A 14,714-nucleotide genomic window follows, 5' to 3' on the forward strand; every position below is an offset into this window, starting at 1 on the left:
GCCACAGTCTAATCCATTCTCCAGACCTCAGCTGGAGTAATCTTTTGAAATGCAAGTGTAGTATGTCACCTCTCTGTTGAAAATAGTTCATTGGTTTTCCACTGGAAAGCTCAAAGTCTTTAACATGAACCGTAACCCCCAGCAGGGTCTGACTTCTTCCTGCAGCCTTTCATTGTCCTGTGCACTCTGCCCACACTGGTCTTCTTTCATTTCTCTGATTGCCACTGAGCCTGTGTACTTCTCTGCCTGCACCACCTCTCCTCCCTTCCCCTTCCCAGCAATTTCCCTTTACCTTGTTAATTCTTCCTTTCCTTCCAGCTCATCTGTCACTTCTCTTCCTGACTTCCATGAGCAGGCCAGGCCCTCCTATGAAATACTGTCAGAGGAACATGTATTTCCCTTTTACAGCTCTTAGCCCTGTCGTAAATTTACATTTAGTTGAATAGTTCTTTCACTAGTTTTCTCTCTTCTCCTGAACTATAGTCTTCACGAGAGTAAATACCATGTCCATTTCTGTTCACCATTGTCTCCTGGAGTTGTGTGTAATACATTATAAACATTTAATACACATGTGTTGAAATGGAAAAGATCAAAACTTGCTTCATTCCCTCATTCTCTAGTTTATTGTCATCTTCCGAACTCTACGAGGAGCTCAATGCTCTCTTCCCTCATTTCATCCCTGGGAAGGGAGCAGAGGACCAATGTGGGTTAGACCTAGACCACGAGGCCTCTGGCCATAGTCCTTTCAGACAGAATTGTTTGGTGTCCACATGGCATGGTGTCAAGCAGAGTACAATGCACCAATTATTGATCCTGGGGAAAACTCCAAACACTTCTGCCTATTGCATCTTGATATTGATTGGAGTTTCAAAAAAAAAAAAAAAGAAAAAGAAAAAATACAATGCAGTCAAGCCTTGGATGGGACAGCACTTAACTTACATAGAGAAGAGGCACAGCAAGCTCAGCTTCAATAGTGGGCATCTGCACCCCATAGCTAGAGGGTCTCTCCCTGCTGCTGATACAGGGTAATTAGCCTAGGCGCTGCACCCATTAATGCTGCAGTGAAAGGAACCCTGTTCCCTCACCTTAGAGGACAGTCATAACAGTGGGGTTGGTCAGGTACCATATGAGGCACATGCTTTAAGCAGAGACAAAAGAGTACTCATTGAGATTGAAACAAGGAAACATATTCCCACACAAGGTAATAAACCACGCACAGTCTGTGTGGGCTCCTTAACCCTTGGTAAGGAAGTGTTCCAGACCCAAGGTTCATTCTTATGCAGTTGAGTGAGGGCTCCATGAGACTGCTTTTTCCAATGCAAGGTCTTCTGGATTCTCTCTCTCCCTCTCTCTCTTTTTTTTTTTTTCGTTTTCTCCTTTTGTTCTCTCTTCAGAATTTCTCTGTAGACTCTTAGGTCTTCCTCTTGCTTCCTCCTTTTGTTTTATGTTCCTGGGACTGGATGGAACACAGGGAAAGGAAGCCTAAGCAGAAGGAGACATCCTGTTTCACACATGGTCCTGCCTGTTCACTAGAAATAGGTTCTACAGTGAGATTTGGGGGTCATAGCTTCATCACTGAAACCCAGAGATTTTATCCAGTACCCTTCCTGCATGCCTCCTTTTTGTTAACTATAGCATCCATAGAATATTCAGGATCTTAGTCTCCTCCATATTTCTACCATGGAGACAAGACTCTCATTTACATCAGGCAAGAAGTTATCCAAGTTAGAATGCTGGGGTCCTGTTCAATTCTAATTGACCACACATCATTCATTTGTTGATTCTGTTAAGTCTTTCGGATCTGACTTCTGTTACACACAACTGAGCAACTTCCTTTATTTAACAAGTAGTATCCATACAGTGCTCCAGTGATTCCTGGAGGTTTTGTAGGTGAGCCCCTGAGAACCACTGCAGAGGACAAACTGGAAAGGAGCATACAGGCCACCAGAGAGACATGTAAGATTTTCATGTTATATGCTTTTCCTGGTGCTTTACTATGGGTCTTTAATGTTTATATATAAAGATGATTTTATCTACACAACTCTACTATTGTTATCTTCATTTGATGGGTGAAGAAACTGAAGTTCTTCAACTAAAATGATACAGCTAGCAAGTGGCAGAATTAGGCTTGGAACTATGGTATTCTGATTTCTGAGCCTACTTTCTTGATTTCTAAGTTATGCAGTTGGCCCTTCATATCCGTGGGTTTCACATTTGTGGATTCAACCAACTGCAGTTTGAAAATATTTGGGAAAAAATTCCAGAGATTTCCCAAAAGCAAAACTTTAATTTGCCACATACTGGCAACTATTTACATAGCATTTATACTGTACTAGGTATTATAAGTAATCTAGAGATGATTTAAAGTATACAGAAGCATGTGCATAGGTTATATGCAAAAACTATGACATTTTATATAAGGGACTTGAGTATCCCTGTATTTTGGTATCTGAAGGGGTCCTGGAACTAGTCCCCTGAGGATACCGAGGGACAACTGTAATGGAGTTTACTGTGTGTTAGGGACTGTTCTAAATGCTTTACAAGCATTATTTCATTTAGTCCTCATAATGGCCCTGCATGGTGGGTACTGTTAACTTCCTCTACAAATGGAGAAGTTTAAGGATAAGGAATTTGTCCATAGTCATGAAGTGGAAGAGCTGGGGTTTATACTTGAATCTGGCTGATCCAAGAGCCCATGGTCCTAATTCCTATGCTCTACATGTCCTCCTGTATGGGATGACTGGCTGCACATGTGGGCTTGTCTCTTCTGCTACAGTATGAGCTTCTTGAGGAAAGAGGACCGTGATTTCTTCAGCTTTGTCTTTCAGGAGCCTTAGCAAGGTTCTGGACACACAGTCCATGCTCAATAAATACCAGTTGAATTGAATGGAAGTCAGGGTTTGCAAGAGGGTCCTTGGAATTTAGAAGATGGAGGAACTCTGAGAGCAAGTGATGAAAGGCTGTTCTTGTGGATGCCGAAGACCTAGAAAGGACAGCTGAAAACTGACTGATACAAAAATCATGCAGGAGGGTAAGTAGTGCTGTAGTTGTGGTAACATGCCTAGAAAAGTTGACCAATTGCCCAGGCAGAGCCAAAGAGTGGTCATGGCTCGGTGTGGTTACCATGTTTCAGGGCATAGTCTTCTGTTTCGCTGTTCCAGAAACTTTCTTTCTGTTTTCTAAAACGATTATGTTTTCGTGTTGACACACTAAAGGCTCAAGAAACTGTTCAATAGCCAGAATACCATATAGGTAAACTCAATTACCTTGACTGGAATTTTCTTCTTTTGGTTGTAATGGTGTAGTCATCAGAGAAAGGCAGAAGGCAGACTAGAAAAAAACAGCCATTCACTATATTGTTCTGTTCGGAGAAAATCTATGTGACTAGAAGGGGGATGGTCATCTTTGAAAAACAAGGGCAGCTGGCATTATCTGTCTAAGCCTCTCCAAGGGAAGGAGTCTGATCTAAGCACACTTGCTCAGATGAGCGTTATAGTAAGTGCTCATTAAATGACAGCTTTATTTTTGTTAAGATGGGTTAGATGGGTTTCTTAGGTACCCTTAACTGAAAAACAGTTTTTGACATTAGATAACTCATGTTCTATTTTCATGCTTAGCAAACAACCCTCTCATCATTTGACTTCATATAGAGAGTGTTTACAGCCATAAAGTGCTGGTCAGCCTGAGTTGATCTCAGTTTCACTTTACTAGTGTTTCTTCTTGTGAATTAATATTGACAATATTGACATTTTGGAGCATTGTTTCTGTGTGCTTGTTTACATGGAGTCTGCCTCAGAAGATAGCATACTCTCCCTGTATAATTCAGAGCAGTGTTCTCTGGAAGCACACAACTAGGGTTCAATTCCTGGTTAATACTATCTCTGTAACCTTGGGCAAGCTATGCAATCCTTTATGCCTCAGTTTCTCTTATTTGTAAAATAGGAAAAATAATAGTATCTACCTCTAAAAGTAGTTGTAAGAATAAAATGAGATAATACACCGGGGCTGGCACATAATAAACTCTCAATAGATGTTAGTTTTAAAATTCAGGTTCTTGAGCTTGCTAGGCTAGGACCAAACCCTGGAGTTTTGGAAATAATCAAGGTAAATGCTGCCTATTCATTGAGCCTAGCTCCCTGAGGTGACATCTGCTGCTTGTCTATGGGATCACCTTGACATTTGAAACAAGTCACTAATACTTATGTAGTCTCAGATATTTACATATATTTGCTCATTCAACATTTCTGGCAACCTTAAGAGGCAGGTACTAATATTATCCCCATTTTACAGATGAGGAAACTGAGGCATAGAGAGGCTAAGTAATTTGCCCAAGTGAGTAAATGGTGGCTCACTCAGAGAACCACCTTTTATTCACTTGTTAAACTACCTCTTCTTTCTCAAAGAGAATGGGTATTTTGCAGGGAGAGGAGATATTGAAAACTCATTTTTTTCTCTCATATGTAACAATGCTTTAAAGTAATAGTTTCTTAGTGAGCCTTGAATCCACCCATAAATGTATCCTGTAATTATAAAACGTGGTGGGCTGCTTTGTTACTTGCAAATAATAAAACACAAGGTTGTTCACCAGTTCTTACAAAGCAGGCACCACAGAACGTGCCTGTAACTGTGCTTTTCGCTTCCCAATTTGCAAAATTGGCTTATGTGTTCTGTTTCAAAAAACCCAAAGGTAGGAAGAACTGTATAAAGACATTTACAGACTTCATAAATGTCCCTAAAGTTGAGTATGTATGCACTTATTAAGCCCCTTGGATGTTGGCACTGTACCTGGAACATCTAAGGCAGCAACACTAACATTTTTCTGGTCTTTTAAAAGTATTTACAAAGAGGCTTTCGTTAGATGCTTAGAACACATAACTGCAGCGCTGAAAAGATGAAGAAATCGCAAAAGTTTCTCCGGTTTTGCGTCTCTTTTCTTAACTCCTGGGAATCACGAACGTTTGTCCAGTGTATTTGGGCTGTTATTTACTGAAGCCTCTCACCGCAGCAACGGGTTAACCCCGAACTTTGTCTCAGAAGCTCTCTCCTGTCCCTTGTTGAAGTTCCCGGCTTGGTTGGAATCTGAGCATGCGCAGGAGCTCAGCAACTCCAGGGCGAGCGAGCGCGCTCTTGGGAGCCACCTCCCTTCCCTGGACGACGGGAAGTAGGTGAGCGTCTGGGCGCGTGCGCAAACGTGGCCGGGGCGCCGGGGTGGTGGGTTACGCCTGGAGAGCGCATGGGCAGACAAACTGTACGTCCGTTTGTCCGGAGCAGAGGGGAGAGTGGGCGCCATCTTCTTCTAGGCTCACTGAGGGGTCTGCCTGTTTTGGGGAGGCTGCTGCGACGAGGAGTGCCCCCCGCCACCAGCTTTGTGGTTCCGACTCGGCAGCAGCGGTGTGTGTTTATTGCCAAGTGCGAAGCAGTTACCCCTGGGGCGCCGGGGGCTGGGAGGGGTTGGCGGCCGGGACGGAAGCACAGGGAAAGGCGGGGCCGCGCCAGGAACTAGCGTAGCTTCTGTCGTTAGGGCACCCTCTTTCCTTGCTAAATACCGACTCCCCCGTCCATGTGGTGGTGTGTGTGCACTTGCCAGTCTGCTTGAGAGTGAAGATCTCGAAGGATTGCATAGGTATTTTTTTTTCTTTGCTATGTCATCGTAGTCAGCGGTGGCAGAAAAGCGCTGAAGGCCTGGCTCATTAGGCTTGAGGGGAGCCAAAGTGTTTCAGGTAGATTTGGGGACAGTTCACGCTTTGGCGAGTTAGGGCGGAATGTTTGCCCTTGGGACGGTGTAACGGAAAGGCATGGAGGTTGGGCGGTCCAGGTTAATATGAAGGCTGATTTTTGGCTGAAGGTCTGGCTACAGCATCGGATCCCACGTAGCAACTTTGGCCTGGTGCGAAAGAAGGAAGCTCTGACCCCTGGGAGTATGGACAAAGGCTTTGGGCTATAGAAGCAATGCCTTCGGATGATCCGTTTGAGGATGACGGATGTTATGGGAATTCCTGTGCCGTGTGGATTCATCTTCATTTACGGTTCCTACTGGGGACTTGGCTCTATGTCGTCATGCCTTTAGTTTTTTATTTTAACCATCTACATTATAAAAGGATAAAAGGCAGATCGTCATAAAGAATCATTGTGGACTGGGGTAGATTATTTTCTGCAGGGGAAACTCTTGCGTTTGTGCTTCAAATGTGCTTCATCCTAACTTTAGGTTTTAAGAAATAGTGGCAGTGTGTTCTCCCCCTCACCATGTCTGGAAAATGACTTGCTATTCTCTAGTTAAAATAAATGGATCTGAAATAATACCATTTAAATTTAACCTTCCTCCCTTTTCCCTTTCAGTCTTGATGAGAAGAATGCACATTTCGTGGGTTTTTTTTTGTGATAATGATGATTAAGTGGGATGAATCGTTGGATAAAATTAGCAAAATTATTTAAAATGAGCTTGTTAATTTCAGCGACTTGCCCTTAAATGAGCTCTTAAGGACCCACTTCCTTCTTTTCATAGGTTAGAAGTTGTAACAGATCACTGTCTTCAAACCAACACAGCCACAAAAATACTTTTGTTGCATTCGTAAGTAGAAAAATTTTAAGTGTAGAGTATTTTAGGGTATTTCTGTGTTTTACTTTTTTTGTGTAATATTCTAAGAATAGAATTTCTGGGGAATTTGCTTAAGGAAATAACATGGGAACCACAGGAAAGATGCTCATTTTCAGAGCTAGTTTCTTATAGGTGGTCTCCTAGGTGTGTTTTTTAGAGGGATAAATGGTACATTACTTTTCTATCTCAAGGGCAGAAAAGTTTAAGCAATAGTTATATTTGTGGCAAATTAGAAGAAACATTTTATATATTCTACTTGAATTGCAATTCACGAATTTGTACTTGTGGAACTACTTAGAATATTGTTTACAAATTAGGGAGGATAAATTATAAGACTTTTTTTTTTTTTTTTTTGCGGTACGCGGGCCTCTCACTGTTGTGGCTCCTCCCGTTGCGGAGCACAGACTCTGGGCGCGCAGGCTCAGGGGCCATGGCTCACGGGCCCAGCCGCTCCGCGGCATGTGGGATCTTCCTGGACCAGGGCACGAACCCGCGTCCCCTGCATCGGCAGGCGGGCTCTCAACCACTGCACCACTAGGGAAGCCCCTATAAGACATTTTTTTTGTATTTGGCATTAATTATTCTGTGAAATGTTCTCAGCTTTTTCTGTAGATATATTTCTGTTCCCTTTTGAATTTTTAAAAAAGTTTAGGAGGGACAAAATGATGTTATTACACTGCTTTCTAAAATATTTTAAAAGCAAAAAAGGAGCTAAGTCATTTTGCATAGGAAGGAGTCTTGGAACAGTAATGTGGACAACTATTTCAGAAGCCATTTGTAGTTTTTGTTAAAATGTTGGTGTGGATGTTGGTGTGTTGAAGAAACTAAGCTTATACACGTTTTTTGGCGGGGGTGGGGGTGGGTGTGGGGTTGGGGAGACAGTGCAGTATTTTCTAATAGACTGTTTTTTAGAACGGTTTTTTAGTTTCACAGTAATATTTAGTGGAAGGTACAAAGATTTCCCATATGTCCTCTGCCCCTCCCCCATATACCATGCAAATATTTTATAGTAAAACTAATTAATATTTTTAATATCAGTTTGGCATTGATAATTCAGATGTGTAAAATGTGCCAGTTAATTTCTTGCTATCCTTGTTAGTTTAGCTTGTAGTTTAAAAAGTAATCTTTGGACATTTTTCAAAGGAAAATAAGCCTTGCAGACCTCAAAGAACATGTTTTCAGACACCACTTTTGTGGATGAGTGGTACTTAGGTGTAAGTACTGAATTAAAACCTTTATTTGCACACTAAAAACATAAACTTATAATCATTAATTTAGCAGGTCTTAAAAACTTACTTGGTTTAGACTACTTTGTTTGGGTACCTCTGAAAGTATTAGATGTAATTTCCTTAAGGAATATTAAATTGAGATTTTTCAGTTGTTAATACTGATATCCCCAAACATTCCAAACTAATATATTCTTTTTTTTTTTTTTTCCGGTACGTGGGCCTCTCACTGTTGTGGCCTCTCCCATTGCGGAGCACAGGCTCCGGACGCTCAGGCTCAGCGGCCATGGCTCACAGGCCCAGCCGCTCCACCGCATGTGGGATCCTCCCGGACCGGGGCACGAACCCGTGTCCCCTGTATTGGCAGGTGGACTGTCAACCACTGCGCCACCAGGGAAGCCCCAAACTAATATATTCTTACTATATTTTTACCTTTCTACAATGTCATTTGGGTTTCCTCGGTAGAATGCAGGATAGTTGTTTGAAATGGAATAAACTTATTAGCATAATAAGATTCTGTGTTTATCTGAATATTTTCTTTCTGGCTTAAGATGAATTTTAATAGTTTTTTAGGAGTTTAAGATAAGGAGTAGCAATAGTTGAGTATAAGAGTAGTAGTAATTGAGATTTTAGATTTTAGGGATATTTTATTATTTGTCTTAATTATAGTGGAATCAGGAAATTTGGTTCCATGTTTAGAAATGTGAGGTGTATATGTAGAACGTAAAATTGTGTCCAAATGGTAGCCATTGGTCTTGGATTTATTGCTTTAAAAATTGGTTTTTGAATTTGAAACATTCGTGTTCATTGTATCATTTATTAATTTGATTTGGTCTTATGTTTTGAAAGGGAGGAGATTTGCAGGAGAGTTGGACATAATGAATTAGATGTTGGTCTTTTCATAGGTGGAAATGAATAGAAGGTGTTTTGGGAATTTTGGGTGTTAAATTGTCATTTTACTTGTAGAACAGTTTTTTTTTTTTAAAGTGGATATAAAATTCATATACAGTGAAATGCACAGACCTTAAGGATAGAATTCATTTAGCCTTGATAAATTTATACAACCATATAACCAACACTCCAATCAAAATATATAACATGTCCATCACCTTTTTCCTCGTGTCACTTCCAATCAAGGACCGATTGTTAAATTTTCAGGTTTTTTGTTTCTAAATAATTTGCCGATGTCTACTTGGAATCTCTACCTTCTTTTTGCTGAAGGATGATTAATTTCCCCTTGGAACAAAGATAACCATTTTGTAATGCCCTTAGTTGTGCTTCCTTATACTGCTTCACTTTTAATAGGTAATTCTGAAGTGAATATCCTAATCTGGCGTTGTTTAAGATAAATTGCAGGGTCCAAGGATTAATTATATTTCATTTTCTTTCCACAGTTAAGTTGCTTTTACAGAATTAACAGGTCTCCAAGAAATAAAAAAAGGTAAGATACCCAGAGCTTAAGGCGTTTCACAGAAGCTTGACAAAAAAAAAAATGCAAAGTAGAATAGTACATCTAGGTACATATGGCTTCTGTACTTTATGTCTGGTCAGTGATGCACTAGTGGTAAGCAGTTTATTATCATGAGCAGCAATTATATACTGACCATAGATGTCTTTTCTAAGTATGTAAAATTCGTTGTGGTTGGTAAAATTCTTTAATCACCAAAGCTCTCTCCCATGTTTCAGTAGAAGATACGTCTGAAAATTGTTTGGTCTTGTGAAGTAGCACTTGGCAGACTTACAAAGAAGATGTGATGTTTTTGATGCTCATACTGTATAGGTTAGGTGATAGGAAATGTTTCTTCAAAGTAGCTGGTTTATTTATTTGTATGTTTAGTTGGGAGAAAGTTTATTCCTTTTTTTTTCTTAAGAATTAGATACAGTCAATATCTTTGTGAACTCATGTCTTATTTTCATTTATAAATGCTGAAGAAGGTAGGAACCAAGTAACTATTAAGCTTAGTTTGGGATTAGGTACTTCAAAAATAAGACTTGCTATTATGTGTACCTTTCTGTCTGCAGGTCATTATTGCTGTGGTTTGAGCTCAGCATGGCTGTAGTCATCCGTTTACTGGGGCTTCCTTTTATTGCGGGGCCTGTGGATATTCGTCACTTCTTCACGGGATTGACTATTCCTGATGGAGGAGTGCATATAATTGGAGGGGAAGTTGGGGAGGCTTTTATTATTTTTGCAACAGATGAAGATGCAAGACGTGCCGTAAGTCGTTCAGGAGGGTTTATCAAGGATTCATCTGTAGAGCTTTTTCTTAGTAGTAAGGCAGAAATGCAGAAGACTATAGAAATGAAAAGAACTGATCGCATGGGACGAGAGAGACCAGGATCTGGGGCACCAGGGGTTGGCAGCTTATCTAATTTTGTTGAGGCTACTAAAGAAGAAGCAAGTAATTCTGGATATGGCTCTCCGATTAATCAAGATGCTGGGTTTCATACTAATGGTACAGGACAAGGTGATTTAAGGCCAAGAAAGACACGGCCATTGAAGGCAGAGAATCCTTACTTGTTTCTACGAGGCTTGCCTTACTTAGTAAACGAAGATGATGTACGTGTCTTTTTCTCTGGTTTGTGTGTGGATGGAGTAATTTTCTTAAAGCATCATGATGGCCGAAATAATGGTGATGCCATAGTAAAATTTGCTTCATGTATTGATGCTTCAGGAGGTCTTAAATGTCATAGAAGTTTTATGGGTTCAAGATTTATTGAAGTAATGCAAGGCTCGGAACAACAGTGGATTGAGTTTGGAGGTAATGCAGTTAAGGAGGGTGACATTTCTATGAGGACTGAAGAACATTCTCCACCAAGAGGAATTAATGATAGACATTTTTGGAAACGATCTCATTCAAAGTCTCCCAGAAGAACACGTTCTCGTTCTCCTCTTGGATTTTATGTTCACTTAAAAAATCTGTCCCTAAGTATTAACAAAAAAGATTTGAGAAATTTCTTTAGAGATACTGATCTGACTAATGAACAGATTAGGTTTTTATATAAGGATGAAAGAAGAACAAGATATGCCTTTGTGATGTTCAAGACTCTGAAAGACTATAACACTGCTCTGGGTTTACATAAGACTGTTTTACAGTATCGTCCAGTTCATATTGATCCAGTTTCTAGAAAACAGATGCTGAAGTTCATTGAATGTTATGAAAAGAAAAGACCAGCGTCAACAGAGAAAGAGAGGCTTGGACACGTTTCACAAAAATACTCTCAAGAAGGCTATTCTGGCCAGAAACTGTGCATATATATAAGAAATTTTCCATTTGATGTTACAAAAGTTGAAGTGCAGAAGTTCTTTGCAGACTTTTCTCTTGCTGAGGATGACATTTACTTGCTTTATGATGACAAGGGAGTTGGTCTAGGAGAAGCATTGGTGAAATTCAGATCAGAAGAACAGGCCATGAAAGCTGAACGTTTAAACCGACGAAGATTCTTGGGGACAGAGGTATTGTTAAGGCTCATATCTGAGGTACAAATGCGGGAGTTTGGTGTAAATTTTTCTTCAATGTCCAGTGAGAGAATGCATGACCATTCACAGTCATGTGATAGAGATGATCATTCCCTTTCATTTGACTCAAATGATCTACCATTATACTCGGTTGGCCCTTCTGAAAACTTTAGGCATCAGCAAGAGGACTTGAGGCAACTGGACAATTTCAAGCATCCCCAGGGGGATTTCCGACCTCCTGAAAGGCGCCCTCCAGAAGACTTTAGGCATTCCCCGGAGGATTTCAGGCACTCCCCTGAAGACTTCAGGCGCCTTCGGGAGGAACACTTCAGGCGGCCTCCTGAGGAGGACTTCAGGCGCCCTTGGGAAGAGGACTTCAGACACTCTCCGGAGGAGGATTTCAGGCACACTCGGGAGGAGGACTGGAGGCGGCCACCTGAGGAGGATTTCAGGCGGCCTCCCAAGGAAGACTTCAGGAGACCCCCTGAGGAGGACTGGAGGCGGGCCCCCCAGGGAGACTTCAGGAGGCCACCTGAGGAGGATTGGAGACGGCCTCCTGAGGAGGACTTCAGACGGCTTCCCCCGGGGGAATGGAGGCGGCCACCTGAGGAAGACTTCAGGCGGCCCCCTGAGGAGGATTTCAGGCGACTTCCAGAGGAAGACTTCCGGCGACCTCCTGAGGAGGACTTCAGGCGGCCCCACGAGGAGGACTTCAGGCGGTCTCCTGAGGAGGATTTCCGGCGTTCTCCTGAGAAGGACTTCAGGCGGCCACCTGCGGAACACTTCCGGCGGCCACCCCCAGAGCATTTCCGGAGGCCGCCTCCGGAGCACTTCCGGCGGCCACCTCAGGAGCATTTCCGGCGGCCGCCCCCAGAGCATTTCAGAAGGCCACCCCAGGAGCATTTCAGACGGCCGCCTCAGGAACATTTCAGGCGGCCATCCCAGGAGCATTTCAGGCGCCCCCGAGAGGAAGATTTTAGGCACCCACTGGATGAAGATTTCAGGGGCCCTCCAGATGAAGACTTTAGGCACCCTCCTGATGAGGACTTCAGGAGTCCCCAGGAGGAAGATTTTAGAAGCCCTTCTGATGAGGACTTCAGGCGGCTCCCGGAGGAAGACCTCAGGGAAGCTCCAGAGGAGGACCCTAGACTTACTGACAGTTTTAGAGTTCCTGGTGAGGAGTTTAGGAGCCCCCCTGATGATTTTAGAAGTCATCGCCCTTTTGTGAATTTTGGTCGCCCAGAAGGTGGCAAGTTTGATTTTGGAAAGCGTAATATGGGAAGTTTTCCTGAGGGGAGATTTATGCCTGATCCAAAATTAAATTGTAATTCAGGTAGAGTAACACCCATTAAGATAATGAATCTTCCATTTAAAGCTAATGTTAATGAAATTCTAGACTTTTTCCATGGTTACAGAATCATACCTGATTCAGTTTCAATACAGTATAACGAGCAAGGATTACCTACAGGGGAAGCCATTGTTGCCATGATAAACTACAATGAAGCTATGGCTGCTATTAAAGATCTGAATGATAGGCCAGTTGGCCCCCGCAAAGTTAAGTTAATTTTGCTCTAGAGAGCATTTCTAAATTCAGAATTACCTCCCCACAGTATTGATGCAGTAAAATGCATTTTTTTTGTGTTTATTTTTTACTAATGAAAAGAAACATTTTAATTTTGACCTGTGAATAGAACACATGTAAATAGTAGAACGTGAATCTGGTTTTCTTTTGCTTGCAAATTGCCGTTCACTTTTTCTAACTTAAAAATATATATGGCTTTTTTTTTTTGACCAGTGGGGGAGAGAACTAATTCCCTGAGTGCATTAATTTTTGTTGATGTCATGGGTAAACGTCAAAACTTGTATAGTAGAACTGTATTTGGGGAAGATAAGTTTTATATTCACTTTTGTTTCCATTCTGTGGTCTGCATCTTTTTACTCAAACTGTATAAGGAAATGGTCAGTGACTGATTGTTCAGGGTTAGCATTTTCATTGCTAACTGCCTGCAGAATTAATGCCCTCTTCCTTGTCTGAGATATTACTGTGTTAAGCCTCCCCTTAATAGTTCAAAATTGACAGACTGTGAACTTGAAGTTTACTTATGTAAAAAGCTTAGGAAATTCTTAAAACTTCGATGATCATAACTTTCAAGATTTTATAAAAATAAAAAAAATTGCAACTGAATAGACCAACTAACTTGTATTTGTATAAAGAGAAAAAAGAATTATAGCTTCTTTTATGAAGGTTTCCAACAGCTGTATAAGGTAATATTTATGACAGGAGAGACCAAACATTCTGTAATAATAGTGTATTAGTGCTGTGTATAGTTCTGTGGTTTCTTCCAACATCTCATCAACCAAACTGATAAGACTTACTCAAAATACTTAAAGACAAAAAAAAATAAAAAGTAATTATAGGTACAAGGGGACTTTCAGGCTAATGCTGGGAAGAATCTGATAAATGGACATAGTTTGTGTTTCTAGGAAGAATTTACTGATGATTCATATAACTTGTATTTTTAAAATTAGGTTCTCATTTCCTAATTTCAAAACTTTTTATCCAAAGACTCAATGACTAAATATAACGACTTTTGTGAGATTGAATTTTGACTTCTTTGATATTTGACATTTAGTGTAGACATTTTGCAAATACTGGATTTGGTTTTCTATACCATCATAATGTTAATGCTTACACTGGGCACTTACTATGTGCTAGGCAGTATAAGTACTTTACATGCATAATGTCAATCTTAATTATTCCCTAAGAAGCTTAAGAGTATTTAGCTCTATTTCACAAATGAGATAATGAAATTCAGAGAGTTTAAGTTACTTGCCTAAAGTCATAGCTAGTAAATCATGGAGCCAGTTTCAACCCAGACAGACTACACACTCCAGTTCATGCTCTTAATACTTTTGCCTGCTAACTTTGTTAAATGCTGTTTTTAATTTTAGTAAGACCATGCTAAAAATATTTTCAAGAGTAAAGGATATTTTCTTACCTCCATTTTTGCTTTAAAAATAGCATTAAGAAAAGGTAAAATTTGTATGCCCAAGCATTGTTAATAAAAGACAAAGTAACTAAAACATCCAGGGTTTCTCTGGGAGACAAACATTATGTATTGGCTTCTAATTTAAAACTGTTCATCTTATGAAACATGATTTGACTTTGGTTGGCCTTTTATAGTTTACATAAAACAAAGTTAATTTTCCTTAATTCTGTGATTTAGATATTTCCCACAGTGAGCAAATAAGAATAAAGTTTGAATTTATATCAGTAGTTTAGTCATTTAATAATAGGGTATGGCAGAAGTAGAATATTTTGTCAGTATTTAGCCAGTTAGTGCTATAAGTATTTTGGATTAATCTTTAGTGATTTAAAGAAGTCTAATAAAAACCAACAGAAGTTTCTGTGTGTTTTTAATTATGTTGAGTG

General features: G+C 40.5%; 1 protein-coding gene across 4 annotated transcripts; it reads left to right on the forward strand.

Moving 5' to 3' along the window:
• The first annotated feature begins 5,224 nt into the window (after positions 1-5,224).
• On the forward strand, positions 5,225-14,702 carry RBM12B (RNA binding motif protein 12B). Of its 4 annotated transcripts, XM_082601436.1 has the most exons (4): positions 5,225-5,391; positions 6,503-6,568; positions 9,216-9,262; positions 9,844-14,702. In XM_082601436.1, exon 4 carries the CDS (start codon positions 9,872-9,874, stop codon positions 12,854-12,856), a length of 2,985 nt encoding a protein of 994 aa, XP_082457562.1. In that variant the 5' UTR covers positions 5,225-5,391; positions 6,503-6,568; positions 9,216-9,262; positions 9,844-9,871; the 3' UTR covers positions 12,857-14,702. The 4 variants fall into 4 exon arrangements, with proteins under 4 accessions (XP_082457562.1, XP_082457563.1, XP_082457560.1 ...); XM_082601437.1 differs by lacking the exon at positions 6,503-6,568 and having other exon boundaries at positions 5,225-5,409; XM_082601434.1 differs by lacking the exon at positions 6,503-6,568 and having other exon boundaries at positions 5,360-5,391.
• Positions 14,703-14,714: the final 12 nt, after the last annotated feature.

Source organism: Mesoplodon mirus (assembly GCF_964341445.2).
Source record: "Mesoplodon mirus genome assembly, chromosome: 16".
Taxonomy (NCBI): domain Eukaryota; kingdom Metazoa; phylum Chordata; class Mammalia; order Artiodactyla; family Ziphiidae; genus Mesoplodon; species Mesoplodon mirus.